Source organism: Citrus sinensis, chromosome 4, assembly GCF_022201045.2.
Source record: "Citrus sinensis cultivar Valencia sweet orange chromosome 4, DVS_A1.0, whole genome shotgun sequence".
NCBI classification, from domain to species: Eukaryota; Viridiplantae; Streptophyta; class Magnoliopsida; order Sapindales; family Rutaceae; genus Citrus; species Citrus sinensis.
In genome coordinates this window covers 21,951,160-21,969,574 of record NC_068559.1, presented here as the reverse complement: position 1 = coordinate 21,969,574, position 18,415 = coordinate 21,951,160, and the positions used below count along the sequence as shown (strand labels likewise).

Sequence of the window (18,415 nt, the reverse complement as noted above, 5' to 3'; positions counted from 1 at the left end):
TAGATCGCGTAAATCCTCGAACAATTTTGAGAAATCCCAAATGTCTCTAAAAAAGCATCCAATTTGAAACCCATTTACTAACTAAATAACATTTTTCATTTTCTTCTTTTCACTTTTCTCTATTCATGGCTTTCATTTTTTTTTTTCCGCCTTGCTTCTTTTTGAGTGCCATTTGTTTGATTTGGGTGATGGTTGGGGTTTACGCAGCAAGAGTTTTGGCTTTTGGGTTTAGAGTGGGGAATGAGGTGAGTTTGCGGTGGTGTGAAAATTGACGAGGGTTTATGGAGAGTTGGTGCGGTCATGTTGGTGCTGTTTTCATTAGACAATGGAGATCATGGTAGTAGCTTTGTCATCGACAATATGGAAAGAGATTTCGGTATAACCTGCCTAGTGTTTCAGCATCATGCTTTGGTGGAAAATTCTAAGAATTTGTGGGAATTAAAATCGTGCTCCTGTTCTTGAGATTATTAGACAAGATTTAAGCTCAGATATAATTCGTATGAATAACCTTTCAAGAAAAAAAAAATTAAAATTTTTAATATTTTTCTGCTTTTATAAAATAATATTTCAGTAATTTCTTAATGGAGATAATTTTTTAGTAATTGAGAATTACAAAAAATGACTTAGTACCAGTAGTTAAATTGAAGGGTGATTTGGTCTTTCGGTAATTTAACAAGTTTAAATTCAAATAAGATAATATTCAGACGGAAACCATTAAAATGACAGCCAAACTGACGGTTTGGGTGAAAGAAGTTGAAACAATTGGGTGCAGGCGAAAAATGTTGAAAAATTTTGGAGGCAGGGCGAAATTAACCCTTTTCATTTGTATTTCAGTTCTTGTGACGCATCTTGCCACAGCGAGCAAGTAATCACGTGACATAATTTTGTAGTCACTCGCCCCACCATGAGTAACGCCACTCGTGAGGTTATAGAAGATTTTCTAGTGTTAAGACAAGTGATAAAATTTTATAACCCTGTCTATAAATAATCTTGAGACTCTAAATTAATTAGACGGCACCACTTAACGTGTCACAATTGAATATCGTCGTCTATTAGATTACTCCATGTATATATTTTTCATTTCAATTCTCAATCGCACACAATTTCGGCAGAATTTTATGTGGATCCTTAGTTTCAAGTGCATTGAGAAGGAGAACAGATGATCTCTGACATTTCCCGTTCAACAGTGCACGCTTCAACCAATTTCTGAAGAGTTGAAAGAAAATAAATGTACGAATACAAAATTGATTTTCATTTAAGAACTCGTCAACTTTTGGTTAAGAATTAGCACATTAATTTGAGAACAAAGAATGCAATGATTTAACCCTGGCTCTGGTTGCACACAACCACTGCCTTGGAGCCTCAAGATCATCACCTGTGATCACTGGCACGTGCCAACTACCATTTTCTGATTCCTGCATTTGTATAACCCAACACGAATTCATGTCTGTCAATAACTCCATAACTTAATTAACTTCCAACACCGGAAAGGTATGTTGATTGATCATCTCACCTGAATGACAATTGAATAAGGAGGCGGCATGAGCAGGTTAAGTCCATCTCTTGAGACTGACAATCGAATCTGCAAATTGTTGACGAAAAAGACAAATTCCATCATTGCTTTTTCCAAATCAGTGCAACATCTGATATCATCTATAAGTATCTATAAGTGACACAAGTGATAAAGTAGTCTGCTATACAGTAAGAACAAATAAATCTGAAATTTTGCTCACTAGAAGAACTTCAAAGAAACCATATTGGAGAACATAACCAGAAAAGGATCAACTATTAATGTAAATCCCACAAACGAGTAGCTGTGCAAGACAAAAAATAAAACTCTACTACCAAAATCAGCACAGAAACAATAGATTCAAAATTTAATTGAAAATTTTCTTTTTTCCAAATTCGAGCGCCCAAAATGGTAAGCCTTGAAGATGACACATTGTCAGTAGCATCATTCACTTATCAATAGACACAATCTAATTTTCCCCAATATCCCATTAATTGTAATTTAAGTATTTCTTATTCTTAATCAAGTTAAAAATCTTCAAGCATTTTAATTTTATAAAAAAGGCTATAAGAAACCAATTTAGGATCTCCCTTTGTACAATTATGATTACCCAAATGACAACACTTAACCAATTCATATCTAAAAACTATTTAGAGGGTTGATCATCGTGCCAACTGAATAATCTTATGGAAGAAAAGGGGACAAAAATGAAAAAATTATCTCCATGTCTTGAGCATCCTCTTAAAAACCTCTCTTCCTAAAGCAGCAAACAAAATAATAAATGTAAACCCAAACAGATTTCCCTATTATTTGAAGAGAAACAGGAGAGGTTTGATAGACAAATTTTGTGATATTTACTATGCCAGATAATTGTTAAAATACATGAAAAATTTTTTTATCTAGTAAATACTGTGCCTTCATCATTTTACATAACTAAGCATTGTACAATATTTTTATTATGATTTTCATCAAAATTTAAAACAGCATATCTTAAAAGATTCTTCAGTGATTGAACACAACATATCTTTATTGATAATCTTTCTTTAATATTAAAGCAAAACCGTCGATGTTAACCCATGTGCATAAGGCTACATGAAGTGCTTATAGACAAGATACGTGGGATTGAAATAATGATGAAGACTCAAGGTTAAGGCTTGTAACTAGAAGCTACCAAGTTCAAGCATCTTGAACTCTCCCATCTATAAGCATCAACAAGGAGGCTACTCATGCCCAATGCATGACAATAATATATGCAAAAGGGGAATGCTGGCACCTCAAAGATCATAAAATATCAATAAATCACAATATGCTGTTCAAGAAATGAACTATACTTGATGTTTTTCCTTCCATCTTGGGAAAAATGAAGTGCCTAGCAACTGAAACAAGTGGTCTCTCATCTCATCATTTGTCACCAATAAAGACTTACAATTAACAGCGGCGTATAACCAGTACCTGCAAATAAAGATGTGAACAAACTTCTGGCAAATAACTATGCATGTCATCATTATACAGTAAATAGCTGGAATTGAGGTCATATAAATTCCATAAGAATAGAAACATGAACTAATGGGATAAATTATGGTGTTTATCCACAATTAACCAGCACAGAAACTCCAGTCTCCTAATTCTTTATCACAGGAAAGCAATTGGTCCACCTTGGGGACAGCTATCATAGTTAACTAAAATAAATTAAGCATAACAGGAAAAAAAACAAAAACAAAAAAAGCCTAATTTGGTGTCACTAATCACAAAGTGGCTAATAACAGAACCACATCCAAACTAATGATTTCAGTTAAGATTTTTTATTTTCAAATATTACAAAAATGTAAACTAAACCCCTTCTAGCCTAGTGTGAACGAGATGCAAACTCCAAATTGAACCAACTAGTTAACCATACACTGGTAATCAATTAATGCATCTATATGTAGATATATAAACATGGATGTCCCCACTTTTCCATTATCTGGACCAAGAATTCAAGAACTATAAGTTACAAAAACATTAAAAAATGATTGATTTCAATCCACTGACTGCAAAAATTTTTAACAAAAGAAGTTCAACATATGTTTGTCTTTTGGCAACTTCTTCCAATGCCGGAGGCACTAACTACATATACACACACATATTGCTTCACAAAGTAACTCCAAACGGGACTTACCAATCATCATTAGAACCAGGTGGTGTCGTGTATAGAGCACCGCCATCCCTCCATATGTCCAACAACTTCTTGTTTTTAGGGATCTGAGCAGGACCCCCACTGACACGACCTTTATGTAAAATAACCAGTGGCATTCTCTTCGATGGACTCATTTGTCGTAATCGGTTTACAACAGTATTGAGCTACAACCAAAAGAACCCCATCTTAATAAAATGGTTTAAATACATTAAAACTTTGGCTAATAATCCTCAACATCTTCTTTACCTGGTAAAAGCTAAAATTATGTTGATTGACAAGACCTACATTTGCACCATCTATGACAGCATCAAATGGACCATGCCGACCTAGCCACTCCTGCACAAGTTCATCTTCTTAGCGAGTCAGGAGTTCACCAAAGTCATTATATATATCATTTTCCAGAAGCATACAGAATCAGCAAATTGACCATTGACTTAGTAACAATATTCTAAGAAACTAAAAACAAAATACTAGCCAAATCAATCTGTTTATAAAGCAAAATAGAAAAATCATTCTAGTTATCAGAGCACAAAAATAACATTAACTTTAGAAGTTTGATCAAATAAGACCCACTTATCATAATTAAATAGTTAAATGAATACACAGGTCAAATCTAACCAAGTCAAATTCCTAGATGTTTGAAATCAGCTCCTTGCAAGTATTGGCCATCAACTACCATTATAGCACTCCAATTATATGTATTGCATATATGTATGATCAAATGAGACCATATAGCTTACACAAGTCAAATCACGTCAAAATCCCAGATTTTGGAACTCAACTTATTGCATATTATATTATTATCAATCAAACTATTGGTATTCGGCAAGCATTCAAGCCCCAAAAAAACAAAAAAAATCACTAAATTCTTCAATAACTTCTCAAACTTTGAATTTGATGAATCTAAATTGAAGACTAATTCCCAAAATTGAACCTCTACTTCTCCATACTTTGAATGCGAATTAGGTTTTGAAGGGGGCGGCCAAAAAAAGAAAAGAAAGAAGTTTTAAAACTCCAATTACTAATATACAAAAATATGGTTTTTCCCAGTCCCACAAAGAAGTTATGCTATTAGAAGAATGCGAAATAAGCAGTAACTGAAATCCATCACCATCATAAAGAACTTCATTACTTGTGCCCTAAAGAAAGAAAGAAAAAAAGAAAAAGAAAAAGAAGCAAGGAAGTTAACGTTGTACCTGGAACTTATTGAAATCAGATCTAACCTCTCTTTGGCAAGCCAAGTTGGATAATGAGCTAGCAAAGTTTTCAGTTTCTCTTGGATCAATATCAATACAAACAAGCCTCTCATTGCAAGAACAGCAAACACCATTCTCATCTATCTGAGTCCTCTCTACCCTCCATTTCCCACTCCCCAACCACCCTTGCCCATGCCACCCACCTCCACCTCTAACAATTCCTTCCCTTACTTTGCTTACATCCCAATTTAGCACCCCAATTTCTGCAGCATCCACAGAGTCAAACCAATCTTCAATAATTTTAAAAGTCGATTCTGAAACTTGCCTCACCAAGGTCCGCAACCGATGCAATATCTCATACACCTTGTCAACCTTCTTTGCATCAACACTGAGTTTTAAAAGAGCAGAAAGCTCAGGCTCTTCAGGCACCACCCCTGATTCACCCATGTGTGCATCAACTTCATAAGCTTTATCTGTATTACCCAACTTACAGAAACCAAACAAAGCTGGTCCATACGATCTTAGCTTAGGTGGAATGCCGAAACTCTTCATTTGCTTCACTAAATCAAAAGCCATTTCTGGGTCCTCCTTGGCAACAGCCAGCCTAGCCACGCTCGTAAATGTAGCCTCATTCGGATCAACTTTATCAGTAATCATCTGCTGAAAAATTTCAAAACCCCTTTTAAGACCCAGATTCAAGTCATTTTCTCTATCCCCATTTTCACTTGATTCGGAACCACATTTACAAGAACATACATAGAGCAATACATTATAGTGGTGTTGGCTGAGCGTGATGCCATTACTTCGTGCATCATCATATAAGCGTAGGGCTTCAAAAACATCGCCACGCTTGGAACACATATCAAGCTTATGTCTAAGCACTCCCTCAGGAGATTCTCGGCGTGCTTTCTTCTTTGATTTATTTGACATAGTGCCTGTATTTGGGGCTGAGGATTCATTAACAGTTGATTTCTTAGAGAAAGCAAGGGTGCATAAACCAGTTGTTAAGTCCGCAGAGAAGCGATTTTGCTTAATATCAGTGATGGGTTTAGTGAAGGAGTGCATATGCCAGCAAAGAAGTGGACGGTAGGTGTGGCAATTACTTTGATGCATTAATGGCAATGAGATTTTGGAGAGGAATGTCAAGAAAGGGGAGGTTCTGATGAGTGAAGGAGTGAGAAAGTTTCCACGCAGCATTTGCCTCAACTATTGATTCTCCCTCTCAGTTGCTTTCTTATGAGGAAAATTCAAAGTTGTAATTCAGAGCAAACCATTTGCAGAATGAGTTGCTTCATCTACAATATGAGCAATAAGAACCATAAATATAATACTAAAGGCCATTATAGTTCTATTTATTTGCATATTCATCTAGAAAAAATTGAAAAGTAGCGACCTGTTGCCTTATGATGCAGAAAGTACTAGCTAAATATGTGTGATGAGTATATACTGTCAAAACAATGTACTATTCCATTTGAGAAATTACGTATATATTCACGAGAAATAAGAAGTTTAATTTGACAATGTACTGTCAACTTACATATCCTGATGTCACATTTTGCGGTAATGGAACATTGAACAGTGTTCTATCATTTCATGGAAACTAGGCATCTGCAATAAGTGAAAGTTGTTCGTTAAAAATAAGCCAAATAAAGAAATATGAGATGCCTAGTTTAATTTAGGATTGAGAAGTAAGAGAAATAATGAAAAGTTTTATATGAACTTAAATATCGAACAGAAAGCAAAAATAAATAAAATAAAATACAAGTGCTAACGCCATTTCCTGTGCACTATACAGGGTAATATCCCAGAATCAATTGAAAATGATCAATTCGCCTTTCAATAAACTTCCTCATAAATTTAAGAGGAATCAAATTTCAACTTTACCTTCATTGCTGAAGAATTGATGGAGCACTGAGAAATTGAGAATGAAATTTTAAATCCGCCAAAAGCAGGAAAGAGATAGGGTTTAGGGTTTCAAATCTCAATGATAAACAGTTAGGAGAGACGGTGGATTTTGCCGCTCATTGTTCATTGAGATAATTTGTAATATAAATGGGAAAGGAATAATAACATCGGAGTACTAAATTTTTTTATAATTTTCATAATATAGACTATTTTTTCTTTCTACCAAATTGGTCCCTCTTTCTGTATTCCTATTGAAAATGTTTATGTTATAAATTAATACATCTATCCCCCACTTCACATTTTCCATTGAGTGCGTCTTCTTTTTTTTTTTTCAAACTGGAAACTTCATTAAAAGGCAAAGATTACAGAGAAGTAAATAACCAAGGAGGTGGAACATGACTCCACTCCTCAAAGCTTGACAAAGAACCCCCTACCCGAGCGGTAACATGGGCGGCAGTGTTCGCAGACCTTCGAACAAAAGAGAACTCAATATCTCCTATAGACTTAGCTAAAGCTAGACAATCATCAAGAATAAAACCATACCCATTCGGACAAGAATAGCTTGCTGTGAGAGCTTTAAAAACCTGAATGCAGTCAATTTCTACTACAACACAAGACAAATGCCGCTTCAGCATCCCTTGCACCAAAACTACCCAGGACAAATGCACAGCAAGCTACCACAAAAAGCCCATCAGACTTGCGAATGACCCCTCCATAACTTACTTTTCCTTGAGCTGAAAATGTTGCGGCATCAACATTACACTTAAGCCAACCTAACTGAGGAGGTGTCCAGCAAATTGCCCCATGACAGCCTTGGAAACAAGTAGCATTATCGACATCAGATTTCTGCCTCGCAGTTTGCCATTGAAACAAATAATTTCCAGCAGAGTTGAGGACATGACACACATTACAGACTTTGTTATTCCAAACTTTCTCATTCCTCCAGTACCAGATCCTCCAACATATCATGGCAACAAGGTTACACATCTCTTTATTACAGCAAGAAAAAACAAGCTCCAACCAATTAAAAAAAGAATGTTGAGGTCCAATTAAACGAAGAGAAGAAGTTAGCCAACAAGTCTGAGCAAAAACACAGTTCACCAAAGCATGCACAGCAGTTTCTTTTTACTGATTGCAAAGGGAACATATAGGCATTACCTCGACTCTCTTCCAAATAAGATTATCGGTGGTGGGAAGCACATTTTGCGGAGCTCGCCAAAGAAAAACCTTCACCTTACTAGGCACCTCCAAGCTCCAAAATTTTCTCTAAATACCAGAAGATGGGGCGTTGACATAGTTATTAAGTAATCTATAACAACTCTGAACAGTATACAACCCATGGGGGTCAGCCATCCAGTACCAAACATCCTTATCTCTTTGAGAACTCAGTGGGATTTTCAAAATGAGGTTTCGGTCTCGAGTATCAAAGAGATCTGCCACTACATCATAGTCCCATCTACGCTGCCCAGGGACCATCAAACTGCTGACTGGAGTTGAAGCTAACTTTCATTTAAGTTGGTGGAAATAAACCCATTATCTACATCAGGAAGCCAAGGATCCGACCCGATGAGAGTGTTCTGACCACTGCCAACTTGGATCCTACTACTGCGAACAATAATATGCTTGGCTGCCAACAGAGATCTCCACACAAAACTTGGATTATGACCTAAGACAACCTCTACAATAGATGTGCGAGAGAAATACCGAGCTTTGAAAATTTGGCCAATAAGAGATTCTAGATACGTTAACAGCTTCCAAACTTGTTTCCCCAACATTGCCACATTGAAATCGTGAAGGTTTTTGAAGCTAAATCCTCCAGTGGTCTTTGGTTTACACAGTAAATTCCATTTCATCCAGCGAATACCACATCGCCCCTCACGTCTGCTTCCCCACCAGAAAGAGTTCATCATGGTTTCTAATTCTTTGCAAAGGTCTAGAGGCAAAAGATAAACCTGCATAGCATAATTGGGAATAGCTTGAGCCACTGTTTTTAACAGAATTTCCTTTCCAACTCCTGACAAAAAATTCATACTCTAGCTGTGAAGCTTCTGCCACACCCTATATCGAATATAACTGAAGACTTCCTTTTTATTCCTGCCAATAAAAGAGGGTAAGCTAAGATAAGTGCCATGGTTAGCAGTAGTGTTAACCTCTAAAATATGACAAAGCTGCTCCTTAACATCTTCTTTAACATTCGAACTAAAGGAAATTGAGGATTTACTGAAGTTCACCATCTGGCCTGACCCCTGACCATACACCCCAAGAATGCGCTTAATCACATGAGCTTCACTGTTGGTAGCCTTGAAGAACAAAAAACAGTCATCCGCAAAAAATAAATGAGATACAACAGAAGCTCCTCTAGCTACCTTAACCCCATGGAGCAAGCCAGCACGCTCATTCTTGCAGATTAAAGCACATAAACCCTCCGCACAAAGGATGAATAAGTACAGCGACAAAGGGTCCCCTTGACGAAGCCTTCTACTAGGAACAATAGGACCAATCTCCTTCCCATCCCGAATAACATGATACCAAACCGTAGAAACACATAGCATAATCAAGGTCACCCATTTACCATCAAAACCCAGCCTAAGCAACATAGCTTCTAAGAAATCTCATTCAATACGGTCATAAGCTTTCGACATGTCGATTTTAAGAGCAGTTGCCCCAACCTTTCCTTGACGTTTCCTCTTTAAAAAATGCATGATTTCAGAGGATATAAGGATATTATCGGTGATGGCTCGACCCGGTATAAAAGCACTCTGAGATTCAGACACTACAGAGCCTAGAACAGTTTTCATACGATTTGAGAGCATTTTTGCGACAATTTTATATAGGACATTGCATAACGCAATAGGCCTCATGTCCGAAAGAGACTCTGGTTTTGATTTCTTAGGGATCAGCACAGTAGATGTGTCATTTAAGCCCTCAGGAAATGAGTAAGTAGCAATGAAATTTAAACATGCCTCCATCACATCCTCACCAACATGAAGCCAAAATTGCTGATAAAAGGCCGGGTTCATACCGTCGGGACCTGGTGATTTGTCCGGGTGCATTTCGAAAAGGGCCTCTTTAACCTCAGCAGTTGAAAAAGGTTCGAGAAGCAAATTGTTCTGCTCAGCAGAAACTTTTATCTCGACACAATCTAAAGACTCTACGTTTAGACAACCATCAGAAGTAAATAAATTGGAGAAGTAGTCAGAGATCAAACCATCGATGTTAGCCGAGGTGGTACACTAGTGTCCTTGAGCATTGCAGAGAGTCGTAATAAAATTCCTTTGCTTTCTTGCAGTTGCCGTAGCATGAAAGAATCGAGAATTCATATCCCCTTCCTTGAGCCAAAGCAATCTTGATCTCTGCTTCCAGAAAACCTCATGGCTGTGGAGGAGCTCATTAAATCGCTTCCTGACCTCTGAAAACTCCTCAAGACCAACTGAATCACGACGCCCCCTCAAGAGAGTCATCTGCCTCCTACACTCGGAAATATGGTTTCTGAAATCCTGAGCTAAGTGGCCTCCCCATTGAAGTAAAGTAGTCCCACACTCTGAAATTTTTTGCTGAATTGGATACCCACGCGAGGAAGACTAGCTGGACCGAACCACCTCTGCACAGTTTGCCTCTCTCAGCCATATATTCTCAAATCGGAATCTTTTAAGCGTACGGGAATGAGCTAAAGGCTTTGGGTCCATAAAAATAGGTAAATGATCTGAGGTAGAAGACTCCAAACTCCAGACCCGAGCTTCCTTGAACCGGCTTATCCACAGATCAGTGGCTAGAACTCTGTCCAACCTTTCCTCTACCCAATTATCCGTCCCCCGAGACCGCTCCCATGTAAATTGATAACCTTCCATGCCGATGTCAAGTAATCCTCTATCCGACACAGCTTGTTTAAAACCCTATAGCTTCCAATTGGGATGCTTATGCTTTCCTCGCATCTCGTTTGCAGCTAAAAGGTCATTAAAGTCCTCAATGCACACCCAAGGAAGAGATGACACAGCAGATAAAGTGCGAAGGAGGTTCCAAGAATCGCGCCGACGACTGGATTCCGGGAAACCATAGAAGCCCGTCATCCTCCACTTACCAAGCTCTTGATACTCAACCTCCACATCTATGAAGTTCCTAGAGAACTTTATTAATCTCACTTTGCTGCTTGCTTTCCAAAAGAGGGCAATCCCTCCACTACGGCCCAAAGGCTCAACGACAAACAGCCCCTCATAGCCCAACTTCGATTTTAATCTTTCTAAAGTATTTCTATTACAAAGAGTTTCAATAAGGAAAATAAAAATTAGTTTCTTACATTTGGCCCATTCCTCCAGCATTTGAATTGTCTGTGGTTGGTCCAGCCCACGGCAGTTCCAGCTTAAGACACTCATTGATCTCGGTGGGCCTGATTTATAGGGCCCACCACTGGTCCATTTTTTGATTCAAGAGGTAAAAGCAATACTTGGGAAGATGCCTAAGATGCCTCTCCTTCAGAGCCCGTTTTGCTGCACAATCCAGCCTGTGACCTTCTCCTTTTGCAATAATTAACAATTATTCCTTCATCCATATCTTCCCCAAAATCCGGATTGATATCAATTGCATTTATTGCCCCCGCAACTTGCTTTCCTTTCACACGTGATAGAGTCTTAGTAGATACTAAGCTGTCACCTTTCTTATTAACTACCATGCTTCCCACGTCCTCGTTCCCTCGAGGTTCTTAGGGATGGCATACCTGGGATTTGCAGCAAGAATTGGGTCAATTGCCATGGTAACTGCAAAGTCTCCGTACCTTCTTTTTTCCTCAGCAGCTTCCTCTGGTGGGATAGATCTCAGCCACCGATCGCCGGAGTTCATCGCATTTTTTCTATTTGGTGCCTTCATCCAGTGACTATAGGCTTTCACAATCTCCCTAGAAGTGCATTCATACAATTGAGGACACTGTTTTTCAATATGGCCAAGTAATCCACAAATAAAGCAAAAGATGTTGAGGTGTTCATATTTAAAATCCACCCAAATCCCGTCTTCGCCAGCCTTCTTTAGCTTCATCCTTCGCTTCAAAGGTTTTCTAACATCGATAGTCACTCGGATGCGCATATAGTTTCGCCAAACCCCCATTAAGTTATGCTCATCGGATTCCAGAAAAGTGCTTACGTAGTTGCCAATGTCTTTTAAAATTTTTGCAGACATGAATCCTATTGGAAGGTTATAAACCTGGGTCCAAAACGAGGTAAAGTACAGTGGAACATTCCTAGGCTGTTCTTTCTCCTCCAGCCGCTTAACAAGCAGAATATATTGATCAAATGTCCAAGGTCCTGAGTCGAGAACCCTTTTCACATCCACTTCATGGAAGAATTGAAATAGAAAAAGTGAGGGGGATAAATCCTTAATGCAGACTCCCTTCCCTGGCCTCCATATCGAAGCCATTGTATTCTTCATGGCAGGGAAGTTAATAACTTTATCCGTAAGAAATTTGCCCCACCAGACAGAACCGAAAATCAATGCTCGCTGGACCACCCTCGTTGCCAGCGTCTCCTTCAACAATGAGCCCCCCGTCCTCCTCCTCAGCCAAACTGATATGAGCATAACCATTATTAATCTCGATCTCCGGGTTTCCTTCAGACATCGCCACTGACGAATAAAGAGAAAGGCAAGTAAATTAACTAGAAAATTTAAATTCTGCAGAGAAGAAACTTGTCATACAGACAAGACGAGACAAACTTGTACCAAGACAAGAAAAATTTTCAATTGTTTATTTATTTTGTGTTATATTCTTCTTTTGTGATGCATTGAGTGCGTCTTCTCTTCGGCAGTGTATTGCGTAATTTACAGCACAAATTACTAGTACAAATCAAATACACGGTGGATGCTTTATTATAAATAGACTACTATTTTATGTGATCAAAACATATTATTTATTTATTCTCTTAATTTAACCCTTCTATGTATCTTTAAAATTCTCTTTATTTATAATAATGTTATATATTAAAGGGATACTTCATACATAAATTCATAATAGTTCAAAATTTGATAAATGTGATTTACAACTAAGTTCCTAATGTTATTTAAAATTCAAGGAAACCTAATCAATTAAATAAATTAGTTCATTTTTTAATCATTCTTAATTTCCCATCAATAACAAAATAAACTACAAAGCTAATTTTAAGTTCTAGTTTGAAAGATTAACACATCATATAAACAACAAAAAAAATATGAAAAATGATAGAATTGACTAATGAAAGAGGTTTGAAATCTTATTTAAGATTATTATCCCTTCAATTAAGTCAACATTAATCAAGGGTCCAATGTGAGATATTTTGAGATCATGAACCATAAACTGTCAAAGTATTGAGGGGTTTAGTTGATCGATTTGAAAAATATTCTGGTTCATTTGAATTTATATTTAATTATTGTGTAGTTAATTGTAAATATCGATAAATCTGCAAGAAGCGGTAATTAGTGGAGGAGGCAGCAGTAGCGGTAGTGACAGGTTCATTTCCCACACAATTCAATCAAATCAAAATCCATGTCGAATTTCAGAATCTAGTTTCTTTTTTTAACCGGTCACGATGACGGACAGAGCTTCATCAACATCATCATCTTCATCATCATCGGCAGCGTCAAAGCCACTCACATGGCAAGACTGGGAGAGTCTGATTGGCGATTTCCAGCACGGCGGTGCACGGCTCCAAAGATGGGCCTCCGAGTACCCAACCCCTTCCCTCGTAGACCTTGCCCTCACCTCCCTTCTGAAAAAGGACTTCCCTTTGAGGCTCGCTCTCATCATTTTCCTCGAAGAATTCTCCCTCACTCTTTTCACCAATCCAAAATCCCTCGATCGCCTCATCGAAACGCTGCGTTTCGTGGTCCAATCTCCCGTCGATAATTTCCACATTACTTACGCCTTAAAAGACCAGTTCTTGATCTCAACAACTTCGATTTTGATATCAGTTGATGTGTTAAAAGAATTTGAAGTTAGGTATTTGGAAAATGTCGTTGAATTGTTATTAACTATTATTAATCGGCCGAATCACGGATTAGATAGACACACTAGGGCTGTAGCTTGTGAGTGCTTGCGACAGTTTGAAGTTTATTGCCCCGGCTTGCTTTCTGATATTGCTGGTCACTTGTGGACTTTGTGTCAAAGCGAGAGGACTCATGCTTCTCAGTCTTATATACTGTTGCTTACGAATGTTATTTATAATATTGTTGATAGGAAGTTGAATGTTTCTGTTTTGAATACTTCTGTGCCTTTGGTTCCGTTTAATGTGCCCCAGTTGGCTTTGGGTTCGAATTTGGTGGGGTTGAATTTTAAGGAGTTGAGGCGAGCTATGGCTTTTTTGTTGGAGTGGACGCAAGTCTTGACTCCTTGTGGTATGTTGGAGTTTTTGAGATTGGTATTGCCAGTGGCTGTGGCTTTGGAGTTGCAACCATCTATGTTGAAGGTTCAGTTTTTTGGGATGATTTATTCATATGATCCTGTGTTGTGTCATGCTGTTTTGATGATGTATTTGCACCTTTTTGATTCATTTGACGGGCAAGAGTGTGAGATTGTTCAAAGACTTATGTTGATTTCAAAGGAAACACAACATCATTTGGTTTTTCGTTTGCTTGCTGTGCATTGGGTGTTAGGCTTATTGAATAAATTAATGTCGAGTAAAGAAGTTGCAAAGAAGAATTCTATTCTTGAGTTGGGTTTGAGGTTTTATCTTAGTGTCTTTGACCCACTTGCTTTGAAAGCCTTGAAGCTTGATTTGCTTGCGTTTTGCACCATTTTTCTTGATATGTTGAAAAAAGGGGGCGATTCAATTGGGGAAGTTGGGGATGGAAAGTCTGTGGTTAAGCTTTTTGAAGACAGTCTTGTATCTGTTTCAGCTTTTAAGTGGTTGCCTCCCTCAAGCACTGAAACTGCAGTGGCTTTCCGTACATTTCATAAGTTTTTGATTGGTGCATCATCTCATTTTGACGTTGATCCTTCCACCACACGAATTCTCATGGAGACTGTGATCTTCCATGCTTTACAGGTATGTATATATTTTCCATTTTTTTTTTCATCATTTTGTTCATGAAGATTGGCAATTTGTATTTTGGATAGAGATATAGATATTTTTAGAGCATCAGACTGTATATATGTTCGCTGTCTTGTGGAATAATACTGAAGAAATTCTTGTTTTCACGTTTTCACGTTTTCTAAACCATTTTCATTAAATAATGATTATAAATTCTATAAATGGTCGTGGGTCCATCTTCCTCAAATTGGAGTTGGAATTTCAATTTTGAAGAGAGATTTGATTGTATAATTCCCTTCTAGCACATGTAAAGATAGCTCTACTAGAGATTTCAAACAATTTAGAATGGTTTTGATAGCCAAAGTTCAAGTCTTTGCTTGGTCTGTAGCTCTTAAAAAACTAATTTTAAGAGCTATTAGCTGCTGTTCACTAATTTTTTTTTATGTATATAACTTTAATTGTTCAGGAGATGCTAGTGGACCTGACATTGGAGTTTCAGAGATTAGTCCCAGTCATTGTTGTCTTTATTGATCGGTTGTTAAGTTGTCAAAAGCATCGTTGGTTGGGAGAGCGTTTGCTTCAAAAGATTGATGAGCATTTGCTTCCAAGAGTCACCATAGATTATAGATTAGTTTCGTACTTCGCAATCTTTGACAGAATTGCTGAAAATGATACAATACCTCCCCATGGATTGCTAGAGCTGCTTACCAAGTTTATGGCTTTTCTTGTTCAGAAACATGGCCCCAATACTGGTCTCAAATCTTGGTCTCAGGGAAGCAGAGTGCTTGGTAATTGCCGAACTATGCTGAAGTACCACCGCAGTTCTAGATTATTCATTGGACTGTCTCGGCTGCTTGCATTCACCTGCCTTTATTTCCCTGATTTAGAGATCCGTGACTGTGCAAGGTATGGTAAAGAGAATGTTTATCCCTTTTTTTCCATATCATTTTAATGTAATCTCATTGACATTTGCCAGTGGTTGCCGTTCAGTAGCACTCTCTTATTTTAAAATAATAAAATTGGCACACTGAATATGGATATGTAAACAGAGAGTATTTTAACCATATCTCACAAAATTGGCTTCTTGTCATTGATTATGAAATCCTGCAGGATCTACTTGCGACTGCTAATTTGTGTACCAGGAGGGAAGCTCAGAGACATACTGAATCTTGGGGAGCAACTGCTTGGTGTTCCACCATCTCAGCATTCCACTTCATTTTTTAATGTTCAGTCTCCTCGACACTATCAAGATATCAAGAAGTTCAAGAACATTTCATCCTATGTCCACCTTGAGCGGGCAGTACCGCTACTTGTCAAACAATTTTGGTCCTTGTCTTTATCAACCACAGATAATAAATCTGGTTTTCTAGACAGCATCAGGGACACTGAACCACCAGTTGATGAGAGGGAACATGATGGCAGTATTGACCATCAAATAATGTCTCAAAGAGAAACAATTGATCAACCACTTGAACCTTTACAGGTAATGGATTCAAAGATTTCAGAGATATTAGGATTATTAAGGAGGCATTTTTCTTGTATTCCTGACTTCAGACATATGGCAGGGCTTAAAGTTAGTATATTGTGTAGTTTGAGGTTTGAATCTGAGCCTTTCAACCGCTTATGGGGAGGTGATTCCACTATGAGCGGAATAGATGGTGTAGATGCCCTTCCAGCCATATATGCGACTGTGCTCAAATTTTCATCCTCAGCGCCATATGGATCTATTCCTTCATGTCGCATACCTTTTCTTCTAGGTGAACCTGCAAGAAAGGGTTCCTTTTCCGATCAAACACTTGCAGTAAGTGTAATTCCTGTAGAAAATGGTTCTAGAGATAAGGAAAGCTTTCGAGCTCTTGTAACAATTGATTTGGAACCTCGGGAACCAACACCAGGTCTTGTTGATGTTTTCATTGAAACAAATGCAGAAAATGGTCAAATCATATATGGTCAACTTCATAGTATCACAGTAGGCATAGAAGACATGTTTCTCAAGGCTATTGCACCACCCGATATTACAGAAGATGAAATACCTGGTTATTACTCAGATCTTTTCAGTGCTCTTTGGGAGGCATGTGGCACCTCCTCGAATACAGGACGGGAAATATTTTCCTTGAAAGGAGGCAAAGGAGTAGCGGCAATCAAAGGAATTCAGTCAGTCAAGTTGCTTGAAGTTCCAGCAACCTCTGTTATCAGGGCAACAGAACGCTACCTAGCGCACTTTGTTGTAAGTGTGATTGGTGAACAACTTGTTGACATTGTAAAGGATGGTGGAATAATTAGGGACGTCATTTGGAAAGATGTAGGTTCGGATTCTTTTCTTGATTGCAGTACGTCAGTTACTGATGTTGAGCAGGGTCCTCTGCATCTCACATATATTGGCAATGAGGACGAGGGAGAAATTCCAGTCAAAATCAGTAAAAGAAATATGGGTTGCTTTCTTGTATTGATATTTCTTCCACCAAGGTATCATCTCCTTTTCCGGATGGAAGTATGCGACATTTCAACTTTAGTTCGAATTAGAACTGATCACTGGCCTTGCTTAGCATATGTTGACGATTATTTGGAAGCATTATTTTTTGCATAGGAGTTTATTCTTTTTATAATTACTTTGTGCACAGAAAGATGAGTCTTTTATTTTTCATCATCCTCATCAGCTTCTGATATTGCCACTGCAGACATTTTGCCCTAGTTTCTTTCTCCATATTGTTTGGTACGAAGGTGGGTAATTCTTTTTTTGTTTGTACCGAGAATGAACCATAATGTAAATAACTCTGCAAGCCGCTCCATGTTCCATTTTTTCAAAGTATTGGAGAGTTCTTCAAACCATTGTCATTTTCTTTGGCAGATAGTTCGGAGTTGGAAACAGTTTGCAAATATGATGTCAATTAATTGTTTATGACAATCCCGACCTTAAAACTTCATGATCACTTTTGAACGGAACTGAAATATTGTTGAATTGCTTTTCTGGTTCTCCAACACTTGTTTTTTTTTCGCTAGTTCACGAACAAACCTGAACTAAAAACAAAGAAACAAAATAAATTCCTAACTAAACCACTTTTGTAAATAACTACAACTGCATTTAGATGGCCCTAATTCGTGAAGAGTTTCAAATAATGATATCCACAAATATTAACCTCCGTTGACTTCTAGTATTATCCTGTTGACTAATTGATAAGCAAAAGTTCCATTTTCATCATTGCAATCACATTTCAGGGGGAATTATTTGTACCCTAAAGAATACTCAAAATCATACACTCATCTATGAAAACAAAATAAATAGATTGACTTCTATTCTATACGTACTTAAAAATTTTTTTAAAAAAATCCTCATTCAAACCTTTTAAATTAATTATCTTTATCTTACACCACACTCGTTAAAAAAAAAATGCTATCTACTCAGAAATAACTCTGAACTCCTTATTTTATTAAAATTTATTTGGTCAAAAAATGGACTAGCAAATTACCGTAGAAGAAAACAAATTCACCTTTCTTTATCTTCTTGTTCATTGCTTCGCTGCCCTAACAAGCAATCACTGAGCGTCTGTGCCACTAATACACAATGCCATGCTTGGTTAGTCCAGCGTAATTATACTAATCGGTATACTATTGCAGACACTAGATAAAAGCTATAAGTTTAATA

The 18,415-nt window shown here is 37.7% G+C and overlaps 3 protein-coding genes across 6 annotated transcripts; 1 reads left to right on the top strand and 2 right to left on the bottom strand.

Moving 5' to 3' along the window:
* Positions 1-1,229: 1,229 nt before the first annotated feature.
* Positions 1,230-6,929, bottom strand: LOC102614952 (proteinaceous RNase P 1, chloroplastic/mitochondrial). 3 transcript variants are annotated; one of them, XM_006484576.4, is made up of 8 exons: positions 6,767-6,929; positions 6,420-6,490; positions 4,883-6,177; positions 3,933-4,022; positions 3,669-3,850; positions 2,842-2,962; positions 1,514-1,582; positions 1,230-1,415 (listed from the first exon to the last, which is right to left on the bottom strand). In XM_006484576.4, exons 3-8 carry the CDS (start codon positions 6,077-6,079, stop codon positions 1,293-1,295), a joined length of 1,782 nt encoding a protein of 593 aa, XP_006484639.1. In that variant the 5' UTR covers positions 6,080-6,177; positions 6,420-6,490; positions 6,767-6,929; the 3' UTR covers positions 1,230-1,292. The 3 variants fall into 3 exon arrangements, 2 of the variants coding, with proteins under 2 accessions (XP_006484639.1, XP_024956996.1); XM_025101228.2 differs by having other exon boundaries at positions 4,910-6,177; XR_003066410.2 differs by lacking the exon at positions 2,842-2,962 and having other exon boundaries at positions 1,388-1,415.
* A 1,357-nt stretch (positions 6,930-8,286) lies between these two features.
* LOC127901880 (uncharacterized) lies at positions 8,287-9,384 on the bottom strand. The gene is made up of 2 exons (XM_052439912.1): positions 8,845-9,384; positions 8,287-8,739 (listed from the first exon to the last, which is right to left on the bottom strand). The coding sequence occupies exons 1-2, from the start codon at positions 9,382-9,384 to the stop codon at positions 8,287-8,289; spliced, it is 993 nt and encodes a 330-aa protein (XP_052295872.1).
* A 3,851-nt stretch (positions 9,385-13,235) lies between these two features.
* On the top strand, positions 13,236-17,463 carry LOC102614078 (uncharacterized). Of its 2 annotated transcripts, none has more exons than XM_006484574.4 (3): positions 13,236-14,787; positions 15,506-15,678; positions 15,883-17,463. In XM_006484574.4, the coding sequence occupies exons 1-3, from the start codon at positions 13,333-13,335 to the stop codon at positions 17,357-17,359; spliced, it is 3,105 nt and encodes a 1,034-aa protein (XP_006484637.1). In that variant the 5' UTR covers positions 13,236-13,332; the 3' UTR covers positions 17,360-17,463. The 2 variants fall into 2 exon arrangements, with proteins under 2 accessions (XP_006484637.1, XP_006484635.1); XM_006484572.4 differs by having other exon boundaries at positions 15,239-15,678.
* Positions 17,464-18,415: the final 952 nt, after the last annotated feature.

What these genes read in the sequence shown, in the direction of transcription:
- LOC102614952 (XM_006484576.4), bottom strand. Translation starts at nt 6,079, where the DNA reads ATGCTGCGTGGAAACTTTCTCACTCCTTCACTCATCAGAACCTCCCCT. An exon ending in ATAATTTTAGCTTTTACCAG is followed by an intron (nt 3,851 to 3,932) that starts GTAAAGAAGATG and finishes TTTTGGTTGTAG; the next exon opens with CTCAATACTGTTGTAAACCG. An exon ending in CCTGGTTCTAATGATGATTG is followed by an intron (nt 2,963 to 3,668) that starts GTAAGTCCCGTT and finishes CTTTATTTGCAG; the next exon opens with GTACTGGTTATACGCCGCTG.
- LOC127901880 (XM_052439912.1), bottom strand. Translation starts at nt 9,384, where the DNA reads ATGTTGCTTAGGCTGGGTTTTGATGGTAAATGGGTGACCTTGATTATG. An exon ending in TCAGTTATATTCGATATAGG is followed by an intron (nt 8,740 to 8,844) that starts GTGTGGCAGAAG and finishes TATGCTATGCAG; the next exon opens with GTTTATCTTTTGCCTCTAGA.
- LOC102614078 (XM_006484572.4), top strand. Translation starts at nt 13,333, where the DNA reads ATGACGGACAGAGCTTCATCAACATCATCATCTTCATCATCATCGGCA. An exon ending in TGATCTTCCATGCTTTACAG is followed by an intron (nt 14,788 to 15,238) that starts GTATGTATATAT and finishes TTAATTGTTCAG; the next exon opens with GAGATGCTAGTGGACCTGAC. An exon ending in GAGATCCGTGACTGTGCAAG is followed by an intron (nt 15,679 to 15,882) that starts GTATGGTAAAGA and finishes GAAATCCTGCAG; the next exon opens with GATCTACTTGCGACTGCTAA.